At 38.1% G+C, this 17521-nt stretch overlaps 1 protein-coding gene across 1 annotated transcript in view; it reads left to right on the forward strand.

Moving 5' to 3' along the window:
- Positions 1-506: 506 nt before the first annotated feature.
- Positions 507-17521, forward strand: part of PPFIA2 (PTPRF interacting protein alpha 2) — a 374120-nt gene continuing 357105 nt past the window's right edge. Inside the window, exons 1-2 of the mRNA XM_009284918.2 lie at positions 507-717; positions 11234-11484. Coding sequence (XP_009283193.1) covers positions 11236-11484 — 249 coding nt within the window. The 5' untranslated portion in view covers positions 507-717; positions 11234-11235. The remainder of the gene's footprint in view (positions 718-11233; positions 11485-17521) is intronic.

A 17521-nucleotide genomic window follows, 5' to 3' on the forward strand; every position in this document is an offset into this window, starting at 1 on the left:
GGCGGGGGGGGGCGGCGCCCGTGCCGCGGGTGACCTGCCGGGGCTCCGTCGCCGCGGCTCCTGCTCTGTACCGCTGAGATCAGGCCCTATACGGTGCCTGCCAGGCGGCGATGAGCTGCGGGCAGAGGATTTCTTTCTGTAAAGCAGAAAACCGCGTTTGCTTTTTGATCATGCAGGCGGTCGTGCGTGCGTGTGGAGTTCAATCACGCAGAGAGGCATAATTAGCCTGGGAGGTATTGAAGAACCAGAGAAGCCAGATATCGCTCAATTAAGTTTAACAAAAGATGAGAAATAAAAGAAAGATGCTTTCCCGCGGCCCCTCCCCCTGTAATCGCTTGCCTCCAGCTGCAAAGATGCTGTTGCTCGAAAGGGGCTGCTGGAGCTTTAAGAGCCACTCCCCCCCCTCCTGCTCCCGACAATGGTCTGAGCCGAGCTCTGCTTCCCAAAGCAAAATTTGTAATATGCCATTTTCCCCATGGATGCTTCTCCTCTTGGCTGCTGACGAAGTCACCGAAGAAAATGCTGAGGTGCCAAGCAGCCAGTCTTGCCGGAGGACGGGTGCGGGGGCTTGGAGTTCCTCGGAGCAACGCCTGTGTCACCATTGCTAGGAAGATGGTCCAGGAGTGCTCGGCTGTGTGAGTCCCTGCTCGAAGCCGGTGGAGACTGCGGTTGTTATTGATCAAGTGAAATAGCAGACGCCGAAATAAAAGCCACTAGGTACTGAACCTTCTATTTCTGAGTTAGACATTCCCTCCTTAGCCCCGATACCCTCCGGGAGGTGAGGTGCAAATGCAAAATCTTGCTGGCTGCCTCTTGCTGTACTACCTGTGTGGTATTATTTAAATGCATTTCTGTAATGGGAGTTGGGAGTTGGGGAATTTCAGACTAAAAAACGTGGAGCCAACTTCTTTTTTTTGGTGCGGTTGAGGGAGATACGAGGCTGGAGGGATGACATAAAGAACAAATAGTTGGAATGAGTCCTTTTTTTAAGGTACTGTGTTGATCACCCCTCCTGTGTGGAAGGAGTGCAGGATGCTTCTGTTAAAGGTGATATCATAGTTTAGTGGAGACTGGCAGGTAAGGAGTTAACTAGGAGGAGGAATATGCATGTAATGCAACTCAGACAATAGGAAGGATTTTCCTTATGGAATTACACTGTGCTGCCTAGGAGTGATCTTGCTGAGATCGTCTGAAAAGACATAATTGCAGTAAGAACTGGTTTTATCAGCCACTATATCTATTTAACGATTTGAAAAAAAAAATAGCTTGTAAATGCAAAATATCCAGGATGATCCAATGAAATGAGTTTTCAAGCTGATGTCACTGTAGACAGGCTAGAACGTGTGGTAGTTAGATTTCTACTTCTTTTTCCTGCAGCAAAATTACAAGTAACTTGAAATGACTCCTCAACCTTGGTGTGCAAATCAAACATCTGAGTATACAGAAAACAAGCTTTTAAAACCAGTTATGGACAGAAAGGTGAGGGAATAAAATTAGATTCACATCTAAGGTGGTAGCCTTCAAGGTGAGCAAAATGAATGCTTGTCTAAGAGCCTTTGTCAGGCAGAAGCCAGGTAGTATTTCGTCTTCTCATTCCCAGAGCTTACCCAAGTGAAAGAAGTCCAACTGGTAAATTATTCCCAGGCTACATGAGATTGCAGAGGTGTTTGTTACAGCATTCACTTTAAAAAAAATAAATAATTCCAAGACTCTTGGACAATCCAGATAACAGAAGATGTCAAACAGGGTGGAGTCCAATGAGAAGAAAGATGACAACTTTTTCATTTTCCACCTTTATGGCATATATACCACAGAAACTGCAAGTAGTTTGAGAAAAAGTCAGTATTGAGGATGCACTTTCACACCTGGTCTGTACATGATTATCAGCATCTGTACATAGAAGATATGTAAGAGAATTGCTATCAATTTAGTTGTTAATGGAGTAGCTCCTGAAAAGGAGCTTTATATAACTCTTAACCAAGGGTGGGCATATCCTGTGCAGTTTGTTACAATTTTTGTCCATTCACTCATCTGGATGTCTAAACTGAGCTGCAGAATTCCTAATTGAGCTAATACTGAGTTCACTCTTGATGGAGACATAATGCAGCTAACGCTATAGATTTGCTGTGACATTTTTTCCGTACAACCTGAAACATCTTTAATGCAATGACAATGGACCACGTTCTTTCCCCCTCTCATAGAACAGATCACTTTAAACAATCGTTGCTTTTTGCCAGTTAAATGTTGTGTGTTTAGAGGGAAAACCTGTTCGTGATTTCTTGCAATATTGTAGGCAATGGTCACGTAACATCCAGCGTGCTCCCTAGTCATGCATAACATACATTTGTGATTTTTATGCTCCTGTTTGGAGGTAGTAAAATGACAGGAAGTTGGTGGCTTGCCTACGTTAGTGACTTTTCCAGCCATCTACACTGATCCAAACCCACTGAAGTCCATGATAGAATTTCCATGAATTTAAGCAGTTGTTGGATTAGGCTCCATGCAAATGATTGGAGAAAACACTGAACTAGGAACCAATCAACCTGGACTAGATTTTGCAGTAGATGGTGTAGTAGATACACAATGGACAAGGAAGAGAATGTATTTAGAGAACTTTAATGTGCTGCTTCACGGGCTGCCATTGCGTGTGGCTATGATACCTGAGCACTTCAGGTCTTGAACTACTATTAAAATAAGTGCTTAGTTCAAATTAGAAGAATTGTAAAGTTATTACATCGCCTAAAAGTCTTTTTCTAGGGAGCATGTATGTGCTACATGGATTTTAAGGGAAGCAGTAATTGTCAGTATCCTGTTCCCCCTTCAGAACCTCTCAGAGGGTTTGGGATAGTTGTAAGGTGCCACACAAGTTCCGTATCCGCTGCAGTCCTTGAGAGTTTTGGGCACTTTGCGTGCTCCCTGAGCAAGGGAATTGTAATGTCTGCTCTGTGGCTCCTGATGAACCTAAGAAACAGTATTTGTGTGTTAACAGTAAAATGCTGGTGACTTAAAGTAAATGCATATTGCATTGAGGGATTGCTTTACTTAGGTTCAGAATACCGGGTAAAGTGGTAAACTTTTTACTGCAGAGATACTAAGTTCAGTATCAATGGACCTGTTTTTCTTTTTAAAGAAACACATATAAAAAGCCTTACTTTTCAGTCAAGCATAGCTTTAATTAAGTTGTATTACTACAGGGCAAGTCAGCCTTTTTCTGGCAAAGGAACACAAAATTTATCTTTTTTTCCTTTGAATAAAGAGATATATAATGCATGTTTAGGTATTAATGAAGCATATGTCACCTTGTTAAGCCCTTTCCCTCCACTCCTTCCTCTTCTTTGCAGTCCTGGCTTTATGGGAAGTATTGCACAGAACAACGTACATGAGGGCTTATTCTGTTTTCATGGACTTCTGTGGTCTTGAAGATATGGGGCAGAGGTGTTTAATCCACCACTTGCAGTTCCTAACACCCACTGAAAGAAATTCCAGCTCCCTCAATGTTCTTTCTTGGATGCCTGTGTTCCCTCATGTATAACTTCAGTCATATCCTGACACAGCAAGATAGCTGCCACTTAGCAGTGGGTTGCTGCTACTGTAATTATCTGGCCTGTTCCTCGCCTACTCCTGAGGAACAGGATGGTTTATGAATGTCTTCGTTATCTTTTCCCTCTCCTCTTCAATTCCTCCCCCAACTCCTTTTCTGACACAGTTTTCTGGGGGCAACAGCCTGCAGTTCTCTTCTAGTAGTACAAAGAGCTGCATGGACTTGCTAGATGCATGGGTGGGCACCACTGGTATAATTAAATAGGATTTGAGGTATCGAATTAGGAAACCAAGTTGGATGCCTGAAGTAGTCCTTCTTCATCTTTTTCTCCTTTTTTTCACGTGACCAGAGTCTTGGTACCAAAATCCTTAGTAAATTACTTCAGTGGGAATTTACTCAGACTCTGCAAAGCTGACTCCTGATAGCTGGTTACAGATTTCTGAGTTTATTCCATTCAACACCACGTATCTTTCTTTTGAGAAGAAAGCAAGTCTGTGTTTCTTGGTTCTTCGGTTTGTTTGTGGGTTGGTTTGTTTGTTTTCTTGTTTGTTTTTTGAGAGAATGGTGTTAGGAAAGCTTTCTATTTTTTCCTGATGAGAATATGATGTATTCATATTTTTATTTCTCATTAATGGCGTAGTCAGAAAACTTGCTAAATGTACCAGGCACATCATGCCTTTAGGTATATTGTAAACATTGACTTGATAACAGACTATGACCTTGAATAGGAACAACTTCAATGTTGGAATTTTTGGGAAAAATATTTATTTATATTTACTGTTTCTTCTCTTGTGATTCTAGAAGGAGCATATACCACTTAACTACTGTCATACCGTACATATGTGTTCCCCTGCCAAGCTAGGCTTCAACAGTTTTTCAATCTTTATTCTAAAAATATTTTTTCATTATTTGTTTTACCATGGTTCATGGAGTAGATGAAAAAATGTAAAGCGTTAAAATCTTTCTTCAAACCTTTCTTTTGTTTAAACCATTTCAATGATAAATGAAGCCAGACAATAAGCAAGGCCATACAAGTTCAGTTACAAGACTTTTCAAACTTTTAAATTTAAAATGTTCCTAGACATGGCATTTTATCATCCAATATAATATTTTGGGGGGGTTTTTGTGTGTGAATATTTTCTGTCAAAGAGTAATTGCCTAAATTTCCAAAAATAAGCACAGATTTTTGTTTACAATTTGGATGTCTAAAATGTATGTGTTCATTTCACATCATCATGTGGTTGTGTTTTCAGATTTCTCTGCTTTGTAGGTTTTTTTGGGCTGTTTGTTTTCTTTTTTGAAACATCACTCAGAAATTGTGACATTTAGTGTAAATAGCAATATCTGAAAATGTGGCCATACTTGTAATCAAGCATGAGTGAGGTTTATTTTTTATTTTTAAATGACAATTTTGTTTACTTTTTGTAGAGGTCTTCCAAGTGTATAAAGCTGCAAGTTCTCCATAAGGCAGGCCATCCTAATAAAATAAACTTTTTTTTTTTTGTATGAATGCAATGAGATGAGCCACAATGTGGGGTTTTAGTCTTGGGTTTTTTATTTCAAATTTCCCTCCAGCCTTATTTAAATGTATATTAAATTTCAGGATCTCTGTGGTAAATGAGTGAATTCTTTGAATTTAAAGCTCTCTCCAGACACATGGAATTATTCAGTGTGAAAGGGACCTTTAGAGGTCATCTGCGCCAACGCCTTGCCCAATGCAGGGCCAACTTCAAAATAAGATCAGGTTGCTCAGTGGTGGAGATTCTTCTTCTAAAAAGAAGATTCAGTGATCACTGTAAATTTCTGGAGTTTAAGGCAGATATCTATATACTCCGATTTTGCTTATATTTCATCACGTTACCTGAAAATTGTAAGAGAAGTTACTTTGCCATTTAGAATTGTGGCAATGCAATTAAAGTGTTTGTTGTAAGCTTCAGAGAAGGGATTCTGATGCTTCATGCACATTGTTTGTCTTTGCTCATCCCTCCTTTACTGTTACTGTCAGCTCTGAATTCTTTTTCCCTAATAGGACTCATTGAAGATATGTAACTGTAATTGCCTTGTAGTAGTTGATAGGAATGTATTGGAATGGAATGGAAAGGAATACTACCATGGGATAACAAAAATCTTAATATTGGAGCTGGTACATGCAGACCAAATGGAGAGATTAAAATATATGCACAGACTCAATGAACATACTTTTGCATCTGAATTTCAGTGTGCGCATGGGGTTGAATGAGGAACTAACAACCTATTACACTGTATAAAACCAATTCAGAAGAGTAGAGGGTTGGGGAAACTTCAACCTGATCTTTGATCTTTTGGGGCTGCCTCTGGTTACATAGTTCTATACAGTCAATTGTATGACAGGGGAGCAGGATCTCAAATCATTGGCTGATAAACACAATTAGAAAACATAGAATACCCAGATGTCAGTTTATGACTGTATTTAGTCTATCCAAAAGTGATGGTTTAGAAAATCAAGTCCTGTGAGCCTAACCAGTCTTTGAAGCAGTAAGAGTGGACGACAAAAAGGAAGTTTAAAGATGGTCTGTTGTTTATCCTGCTAAGTTCTGTTCTGAGTAGAACTGATATCTACATGAATTAATAAAAACTGCATACTTGCGACAAGTATCTGCCACATATGCACAGACCTGTTATTCCTGAACTGTATGCATATCCAGTAAGTCCAGGATGCATCTGACCTGTCTGTATGAAAATTGATTCATGTGTGTATAGTGAAATGTATCTGAGATGTATAAAAATTTCTGTAAACTCACAGATCAGCCACAAAATGCATGTGGCAGAGCAGGTCTAAAATGTAACAGAAGTGGGTCTGCCAATAGCCTTATTCTGAGCCTTTAAGAACTGCAGCATTGAATGTGTTTGTGTCTCCCCCAGAAATACAGTTGGAAAAGACATATATTTTTCACAGAAAGAAGTGACTAATTCTGGTTATTTTACTAGAGCGAACTCTTTAAGTGTTTAATGGTTGAAATCTTTACTGTATGAAATATACTTTAGCTTAACACAGATTTATGGTCTGCGATTAGTGGGTCAAGAGTAGGTAGTTACAGTGATTCCTTCTGATTTCAGTGTGTGAAATATTTAAGTTGATTATATTATGAAACCAGAGTAAAAATTGTTGGGGTTTCGGCATTTTTTAATCACCAAAATTAGGTTTAAAATTCAAAGTTACATAGAAGGAAAATCAGAAGTTGCTTTCTTCCCCCATTGGAAATTTAAAAATGTAATTAAAATTACTCAGGGTATGACCACATTAGCAATCAGACCTAACTGTTCATAGCCATACTATTTTTATTTTATGTTTTAATGTGAATCCCTCAGTTGTTTCCATCTGCATTGTGTTGGGTTGGATCTCTGTGTGCTTTTGGTGTGTGCAAACTAGCTTCCTTTCAGCTATAATTAAACTGGAAGGTTGCTCTTAAATCTAATGTCTTGACCCCATGTGTGAACCACATCATCATGTGGTTAACCAAGGGTTGTCTAATCCATGCTCACCATCAGAAGGCTCTGGAAACTTCAAGAACTCTTGTAACTCCCTGACATGATGCACTTGTTATGTAAAGAACCAAATGCATATGTGCCCTTCTATTTGTCCTCAGCTGCCAATCTTCTACTACTAAACTGTGATCGGTCTGTTTGCTGACACTTCTTCCTCTGTTTACTTTCATTGGTTTGAAGTCCTTTCTCTGCTTTACCTGCCCTAGCTTTTGTTGCAGCCCCTCTTGATGAACCACCCTTTTCTTTCTTCCTTTATCTTCTTCCTTTTAAAATTCTTCAGGTATTCTCACTGTTTCCATTCCTTCCTGCTATCAAGCAGAAAATTCATAAAGGGTGCAATAAGGTCCTGGGGAAGTGGCTTTATTCTTGAACATGTGCTGGAAGAAGGCCAGCATTTCTTGGGAACAGTGTTAAATGGTGGCAGCCTCGGGACATTGAAAGCATCCCATCTGCTGGCAGGTATAAGAGTGATAAATGCCAGATAAAGTTTAAAAAAAGAAAAAAAATGCTTTCTAAAGGCAAGAAGACACAAATCATAGTAAATCAGAACAGCATGCCATATATGTCTTTCATGAAGAGCTGCAAGAAATCTTTATTTGTGGACCCCACAATAAACCTGCAGTTGTTTGAAATTTTGTTCCTTTTTTCTGGGTTGATGACCCAGGAACATCCTGAGAAGCCAGGTTCCCTTCAGAGTTGTTCCGGGGTCCTCATTGTTGGCTCCCACAAAAGATCCATGTGAGGACGTGGCCCAGGATTCCCCTTTCCCCGGCTCCTCACTGTTGCAAGTATCAATGCATCCCTTTCTGTCACGTCCTACCAGCACTTCTGATCTGGCCTAGGTTAGCGTACTGCTTTTCTAATATTTGTCTCTAAGCTGAAGGTGGGGAAGGGGAGAGGATGCATGTGGTTCCAATGGAATAGTCTCACTGGTCTCTGAACTGCCGGAAAGCAATGTACATCACCAGTGTGACTGCAAGAACAGCTGTACCTTTTAAAGGTTCTCCTGGGGCTGTGAGCTGTGAGAGAAAACTTCCAAATAACAACTGCCTACATCAGGAACTGCCCACCCGTTCCTTGCCTTCTCTGCGGTCTTACTCATAGCCCAAGTTTGTTACTTGTGCCATGTCAGGATAATGCAGCCCAGCCTTTCAAAATAAGCACACTGCATGGTCCGCTCCCTACCCTGAATGCAGCAGCTTAGAGGGAGAAGACGTAGTAATACTGCAGTGAGCATTCAACCCATGGATTCCATTGCTACCCCATAACCACTTATATATATGGCTTCCCACATCCCCATAATGACTATAGGAGGAGATTTTCTATCTAGTTTGAATACAAGGTGCTAAGGTAGCAACAGCTGTCTGCACAGAGGTTTCCCTACCTGTTCCTACACATTCACCAGCATGCGTGAAAAATTGCACCGCTCTCACTCTGCCACTGCATGTGAGCAGTGGTAGTGTATGCTGTGCCGTTCAGACCATAAACTTGATCTGCATGTGCAGGATATTGGAGGTGATTTCTTGAATGATGAAGGTTCACTGGTGAGAATCCCCTGGGGCAGGAAGTGTGCCCCATGAGACGTTGATGATCATGAGGCAGGAAAGGTTCAGTGACAATATCTGAATTGTTTTCTTTGGTCATGAAGAATGAGACCTTCGTCTCTGGCTACCTGCTGCATACTGAAAAGTTATGATTAAACTGAGCAAGTGGCAGATGGCCTTGGATGTTTTAGTTATCCCTTTGCTCACTGTGAACTTGACCATCCCAAACTGGTTAGCCACATGTGGGACCTGGGTGGAGACACTCCACAGGGTAATGGCCACTTTCTGAGTGAAATGTACACCCACAACATCGTGAGAGGATCGTGGAGGCAAGACAGTGGCTCCCCCCTGCTGGTAGTCCCACATCTCAAGATATCTCTGGACAGTGGACAAAGCAGTTACATCAGCAAGAACTCCCCAAAAGCTGTTCTGCCTCTGCAGGGAAATTGAAGTGTAGGAGGATGGGTACTGGTTTATTCAAACTGTCCTGCTGGTGTCGCTGCAGAGTTTAGTCACTCCCCATCTATGGTGCCTCACAGTACACACTGTCCATACTCAGAAGAAGAAGTGGTAGGTACCATGAAGATCAGTTAGTAATGGTGCAAGTATTTTTAAATCTGAAGTTTTTTATGGCGATGGAGGCACTGATGTATTAACGTCATCTCAGTATGAAAGGACATTATGGTGCTTCCTAGTGGAGCCTATAGTTTAGGAGAGGCAAAGGTTTCTGGAATAGAAAGTTTTGAACCTCATGAATAATGGAGATATGCAGCATCGAATCAGATAATCCTGAGTAAATATTCCTGACCTAAATATATTGGAGATGTGAGGAACTTTTCAGTATCTGTCACTTCAAGCTATTAACAGCTTCTCTTGCACCTAATTAATTACTAAGTGGATAATAGCCACAAACAACCTTTACCTTGCCTCCAGTCCACTTTAAAAACAGGATCAAGACCTACCTGAAACCTCAGTAGTGACGCTATTGCCTATGAAAGCTATGTAGTAGTAGCTGATAATTCATGCTGAAATACCAGTGTTTGGTGCCAATTTTGCTAGTTATCACATCTGCTCAAAAAGTGAAAATTAAGAATACTAAATTCCGCATGAACATTCAGAATATGATCAAGGCCAGCTAATCTTAGCAAAGCTGTCATTTTCCCGGTAAATCTTAGCAGCAAACTGTTAGCACAAGGATTGCTTGTGACTTGGTGATGGTAGGAGGAGTTGGTTTTAATGAATTTAGTACAGGTGTCTTAGCTTTTTTGTTCTCTGGTGTATGGCCTGTCTTTAAGTTACATTCTGTAACAGCTAGCTCTTCCATTTTTCATAAATTCCACTTTCACAAGTTCCATTTTCCATTGGGAAGCAGACCAGATCTAAGAATATGTAGAACTAATCCATCATAGTATTGAGGCTGAAATGGTGAGATTGTTACATGATGGCACACTTAACAGTGGAAGTGTGTCAACCACATGTATTGTCAACAAAATTCACGTCCAGAAGGTCCACAGCAAACTCCTAGGTAAAATATTTTAAATTCTAGTAGATGAACCAAAAGCACCTTGATCCCACTTGCTGAGATAAATGGCTTCCAATAGTTACTATGATAAGAGAATTTCCAGAAATTAACCCTTAACTATGTATAAAGTTATGTCTGCTGTACTTCTTCAGTCATACTAGAAAAACAATTTCTGATTCTTTGGGTGACTTTCATTGGGTAGATATCATCTATTATGAACACAGTCTTTTTATTTTTTTTTTTTAAATCTGAGTTTTAGACCTGCAATATCTTTGGTTTTGTTTTTTTTTTTCCATCTGCTGAACCCAGTATCTCATAGCATAAACTTCTCCCCATACACAAACTGAGGTTTTGAGATTTACATAAGAAGTTTTATAATTGAAGAATGGGACTAGGTGATATTATTTGCTCTGCTCAGGGCTGTTTTTAGGAAACAAACGACAGTGATTCTGTCCCTGGTAATTCAGTTTGCACAAGATATCACAGGGATGGTAATTAGCAGAGAGTTTCTAGTTCTTGACCTCTTACTGAACGAGCTCACTGGAGAATAATTTCCCCTGAGGATGGAAATAACTAGATAGAAAAATAGATTAACCTGGCATTGTTAAGGCAGCATGATACTGGATCAATAGTTAGCCTGAGCTGTACTGTAGAAGTGCCTAGAGCAGGACAAAATCTGGCAATTAATGGCAGCTATTGGCATCAATACCAACAATTCAGCAATGACATTAAGTAAGAGAGGGGAGAAAATCAACAATAAAGGAGACTACAATTGCAGAGGAAGTCTTTTCTGTCATTTCATGAGAGCATTATTTGCAAAACTATTAATAATTTAAAATATTCTGTTACCCTCCATCTCCTTCCAGTCATTCTTCTCTCAGTTTAGGAAGCACATTCAAAGTCTTTGCTGTGTGGAATTGGTCACTCTATTTAATCCCTGTCTATCGACCATCTGATTAACATTGAAAGCACAAAGTTGAAAGAGGGAACAATGCAATAATCTACTAACTGTGTCCATGTGACAGAGTTAATTCCTCTTATGAAATCCCCTCAAATGTTTTTCTACTGAAGAGCTTTTCCTTGATTTGTGTTTTTTTAAAGAAATGATGTGTGAAGTGATGCCAACGATAAACGAGGACACCCCGATGAGTCAACGGGGGTCCCAAAGCAGCGGCTCAGACTCGGATTCTCACTTTGAGCAGCTGATGGTGAACATGCTGGATGAAAGGGACCGTCTCCTTGATACTCTTCGGGAGACACAGGAAAGCTTGTCACTTGCACAGCAACGCCTACAGGATGTCATCTACGACAGAGACTCCCTCCAGCGACAGCTTAACTCAGCACTGCCTCAGGTATGTAGTTTATAAAGATTTTTTTTTTTTTTTAGATTCACCAATTTTTCTACTTAATGCCACTTAGTTTAACCCTAATCAGTATTTATTCCCTTGAGGCCAAATTCTGCTCCCATTGAGGTCGGCTGCAGAACTCCTCTATCTATTTAATAGTACCTAGTTTGACCTCTTTGGGACCTGTCTTCTCTTCAAAGTTACAAGTAGGAGTAATGCTGTTGACTTCAAGGAGAGCAAGATGAAGGCCTGTAGCTACTGGTTCTTTTGGCTGTTGCTCTAGCATTTACAACAGATGAGGGATCATTTAAATTAAAGATCTAATGGTGGGAATGAAGAAAAAAGAATGAGGATGTTTCCTACAGACTCTATTCCAGATAAGAGTTTCTAAACAGCATTACAACAAAAAAAATTAGCTTATATAGGTTAAATAATGAACTACACACAAAATCAGAACAAGCTGATATCTTAATATTTTTATTAATTTTTTAAATAATTATATATATTTAATTATATAAAATTACTTTGGTCTTTTTTTAGGAACTGAAGAATGCATTACTTCAGTTATAATAATAATGTTATATTTCAAAAGTATATATCAACATAACATTATGTTTCAACATACTAGAATTAAAAGCAAAGAAACACCTTAGTTCAGTCTGTATATCTGCCCAGAGATTTGAAATATAACATAAGTCAAAATGCAGTTTTTCTCCATGTTATTTTCTTTGCATCTCCCAACTGTCACTTGCAAGAGAATTTGATTGTAAGCGTGAGTGCCTGGGCATACTTGCCTGGGCAAAGTGGTATACCTATTAGACAGTGGCTAGAGAGGAAGGAAGACAGATTCAGCTGTGGAATTGGAAGAAGGAGGTGGTATGGATGAATCAAATCAGTGAGAAAGTTCTTAAAGACAGAAAAGGAAAAAGGCACCCACTGGAGTAGGGAACAGAAGGAGTTGCATAAGGGCTAACCCCAGCAGGTTATTGGAATATCTTGGGATAGGACTGAAAAAGAGAGAGACTGTAATCATTTGAAGAATAGCATTAGCAACTTCAGCATTAGCTCCAGGCAATAAGAATGACTACGCTTGGCTTGGGTCAAACAAAAAGGAGTAGCAATGATCTTGATACACAATAAAATCAAGGTGGGTTTTTTTTTTTCCTCTAATTTGTGGGCAGTTGAGCTTCTTTTCCACTGGTGTCTCTTCATAGAAGAGTGTAAAAGACTAAGTGAAAGACAGCATAGATCCTTTATGCAAAGATTTATTGCTAGAAATCTGAAGAGAGGAGGTTCTGCATCTGTGAACCCCCATTCAGTGTGTCGCTTAGTACAGAGGCACTCTCCACTCAGCCCATAGTGAGGTATTCTTATTGAGCACTAGCAGGTGTCTAAGCCTTAATGTTTCTGTGTCTCACGTAAGCAAAACTCCTGCTAAAATGCAGGAGACTAGCTAAGGAAAATAATACTCAGCACAAATGTGATACAGAGCCTAAAAGAAACAGAAATTCTAAGGAACTGGATCATGATATGATTTTAATCTTTATTTCTTCTAGTAAATGTTGGTGGTATGTGTTTTTGAATGATAGCTGTACACCCCCTAAAAGTAATTGATCTGTCAGGTGAACACTTTGCACTACCACGTACCATTAAGAATGCATATTTCAGGTAGCATTCATCCATATATCTAAGTAGAGATGTGGGTTTCCTGTATGAGAAACTGTGTGACATACTGCTTATACTTTAAAGCAGAACCAGATTTTCCCATCAATTAGGTTGTCTAGATCTTCATATGTAAGTAATTCAATTCTGTAGAAACCTTTTTGTATAAGTACAGAACACTGTCCTAATAATATAACATTCTAGTTTCTTCCATTTTCTTCCAAGTAAATAACTTCTATATGACTGCCATCCTATTTAGCTTCCTTTCTGGACTTGAGATATTCTGCATAGTACTTTTACAATTTTCTTTTTTGTTTACGGTTTTATGAATGGCGAGCTTGCATTGCTAGCTGCCTGACATAGCCCTGTGACAAAATGCTGCCCAGTACTTTCATCGTGGAGAGGAAGAATTCTGTGTTCACTCAATTTAAGAGAAGAATACATAAATATACACTAACTATACGATGATTATTATTTAGTTATAATGTGACATCTCATGAGTCTTGCTTTATCAGCCTATATTTCTTTTAGCTCTTGATTTCTTGAGTGGTTTTCAAAATTCAATTATTTCTTAGCATTTACATAGTGCTTTGCATGTATAAAATGTGTATTGACACAGTTACATTCCGAAGCATTTGTGTTAGGACACTGTTTTTGTTTATTGTCTTAAACAGTTAAAAATATGATCTGGAAAAATCATTGCAGTTTTCATAAATAGAATCTGAACAAAAAGAACCCGCATGAAAACTGGGGTAATGAATGAACCATTGAAAAATCTTGTCTGATTGGAAATAGGAAATAATTAGTAACATTAAATATGAAGCTTGAGATATTAGTTAATGCTGTTACAACTACAGCTGTTAATGCTGTAACCAAAATGTGAAGTATGACTGTAGATGGCTCTAAGTTTTTATACTGATCTATACTGTAACAGAACAATGTATAGAGTTAACTACGTCTTTCAAATTTGAGTTACAGAAATATAGTTGTCTTGTTGATTGCTATCATTGAATTAATTTTTATTTCCATTAGATTAGCAGTCTTAACTTTATGAACATCTATGTTTAACTGAACAGCTATGTTTAAGGAAGGAGGAAAATGAGCAGGCAATGACCAGTTAGACTAAATGTAATAATAGAGAAGACTTTAAAACTTATTTTGGAGGAAAAACTAGTAAGTCAAAAAGTTAACTTAAAAATATGACAAGGGTTTACCAAAATTATCTTTATACAGAATAACTCAACATCACTCTTTGGTACCAGAATTGTTAGACTAGGGAACTATGATATCCCTAAAATAGATATCTTTTGATGTGGCCCCATTTAAATTACTAGTAGATGTGAAGTGACTAAGAAAAAGTAAGATAATTAGTAAGGTAAGTAATAAAAGAGAGAGAGGAAAAATTTTCACTTACAGTAGACATTGACAGGATGAAAGGAGGCTAGTAGTAGTAGTAGTTGATTAAGAATGTGGTTTGGGATCAATTTTTGTTAATTTGAGCACAGGAAGAAGGAGCATGCTAGTGGAAATTTTAGACGACACAAAATTGAGTTGAACAGTCAACTAAGGGAATGAGTATGATATTACACAAGAACAAGAGTAACAGAGGTGGGATGATATTGCATGGTACAAAGATGAGGGTCCTATATCTAGAAGTTAATAACAAAAATTTATGTTCTGACCTTTTAGATAGCAGTAGTAGAGAGGGAAAATGTATGTTACAGAATGGTTGTAGGCAGCCAATGGGAGGCGGCTGTAGAAAAGGCAAATATCATTCTGAAATGTATTATGTAAGAGATTTCTGTTAGAAATAGCTAAGTATTAATGCTGTTAAACCAAGGGGTGGTTTGAACCTTATTTTCTGGATTTTGACTCAGTAGTGATTGAGAGCCAACCTCAAGTTGGAAGAGATTCAGAAAAAGACTGCTAGAGCAAAGAGGCAATAACTTTTGCATGAAAAGACTAATTGAAGTTTTCTTACTTCTGGGGAAAACTGAGTTGAGAGGGAATATGAGTGATTTCATAAATTTTCTTGGAGAGGCAGGAAGATGGAGCGACTAGGTAAAGATGAAAGAAATGGTTTAAGCCAAAAATAATGTTGATGGAGGAAACAATGAATATAAGGTACCATGAATAAAGATATATCATTCATCAGAAGAATTTAATTCCTGAATTATCAAAGAATGACATTCAGAATCCATCTTTCTTAGACAAAGACAGGGTAAAAACCCCAAACTGTTTTCAAGATGAAGCTGGTTGAAAGACATTATATATCATAGTACGTTTGGTTAACCTCTGAACTTGACCCAGAACACCCCTTCCTGTTCTTTATTTCAGACTTTACTGTGGAGAGATTCCACTTTGTGTGAGATCATTCACACAAAGAACGAAAAATGAGTCTGAATATTTTTACTAAAACTATTAGAATTACGTGATAGTAAGTTAAGTTGAGAAGTGTTCTGTGCGTAATAGGTCTTCTGATATTAAGAATCTAGTTCACAAGTGGTCTTGTTTATTCTTCCCAAAGGTGCCTGTTGACAGCGGAATCCTCTAAGGAAAGTGTATTTGGGTCTGCACTGTATGTTCCCTTATGACAGGAATTTATTGTATTTAGGTCATGACTCTTGGGTCCAGCAAAAAAAAAATAATTATTGCTAAATACAATACAACTCTACTTGTAGTGGGGAAGCATATTTAACAGTATGTTTTTATTTTATTGGAGTAAAATTAGGTCTTTTTCTGTAGCATAAGAGTGCTCTACTAAAAAGGTTAGTAACTGTAGTTAGAAACTGTAACTCCTGTTCTGAGTGGTAGAAAGAGGAAAATGTTCAGTTACAACTTTCTCAAGCAAATTTCACCATAATCTTCTCTAAGCTAAATTGTCTAGAAAATGTCACCTATATTAATTTCCTTGTAAAAAAAATTGAAAAATACAGTTTATGTCATTGTAAGACTTATAATGAATCATAAGTCATAAGAGTTATAATAGTTATAAGAGTTATAATAATTATAAAAATGCTTTGATAAACAATGCTGAACTAGGCTTCTTTTGTGGTTGTTTTATTGTTTCTTTTAGTCTTCCAAAAATAAGTTTGAAGGTATGGAAGATGCTGAGGCATTGTTTACATGAAGATGTTCATAGGTCATCACTCTCTAGTCAAATATGTATATTTTGTTCATTAATAATGTACTTGCTCAGTGATTTACTTAGAAATTAATCTAATATTCACGGAATCACAGAATGGTTGAGGTTGGTAGGGACCTCTGGAGGTCACCTTGTCCAACCCTTCTGCTCCAGCAGGGTTACTAAGAACAGGCTGCCCAGGACTGTGTCCAGATGGCTTTTGAATATCTTTAAGGGTAGACTCCACAACCTCTCTGGGCAACCTGTGCCAGTACTCAGTCACCCTCACGTTAAAGAAGTGATGTTCAGAGGGAACCTCTTGTGTTTCTGTTTGTTCCCATTGCCTCTTGAATATTGTATTGCCAGAAACAGGGATAACAATGTGGCCCAGGCCTGTGGCTGTGTAAGATGATAAAGTAGAACAACTTTGTGAGCACTTTAAAAGACTTTAAGATGCTGAAATGGATCCTGATGATTGTCCAAGTCAGGACAATTTCTCTGATAATTGTCAAAGTCAGTCTCTTTCTTCTGTCCTGCACTGGGAATTTAGCTAGACATCAGTGGGCTCATTATTAAAGGATTGATAAAAATGTGTAAGATCTTTTCACTCTGATGAGTGAGTTACTTTCAGTTTGAATCTGGACCGGTAACAGAATTATGCTGTGGATGATTCTGAGAAAAAAAAATCCAAATTAAGTTTTCAAATACAATGGTTTGATTTTCAATTTGAATGTTTATATAATTTTAATAAAAATATTAAATTCTTTTAAAGTACTTGGAATCAAAATAAAATATTGAATTTTTTTTTTTACTTTAATATTAAAGATCAAAAAAATTGCGACAATTTTTTTGAAAGTTTTGTGCTTATTTCATAAAGTCAGCATTTTTAAATTTTACATGGTGCTAAAGAGTTTTTACACTTCAGAGTCCAAAAGAGCTTAGAGAAATGCTGTTGCAAGGCTGAAAAGCTTGTGATAATCACAGTCTGAAAGCAAACTTCGTGGGTGAAATATTATTCCAATTGAAAGTGGTAAATCATGACCTGCGTTCATTGACTAGTGCTTTGATTTACAGCAATACATTGATTTTGTTCAGTCTTTGAATAAAAAAATCTGGTTTTAGAGAAAATTCATAGATGATAGAAATGTCATACCATCACTGACATTGCTGTAGTTACGCTGACATTTTCAAGTGGCTAAAATATGTTGGTAGATAGTTTTTGTTGCTTTAAATAATAATATATAATAATATATATTT

This window comes from Aptenodytes forsteri, unplaced genomic scaffold (genome assembly GCF_000699145.1).
Source record: "Aptenodytes forsteri isolate BGI_AS27 unplaced genomic scaffold, ASM69914v1 Scaffold71, whole genome shotgun sequence".
Lineage (NCBI taxonomy): Eukaryota > Metazoa > Chordata > Aves > Sphenisciformes > Spheniscidae > Aptenodytes > Aptenodytes forsteri.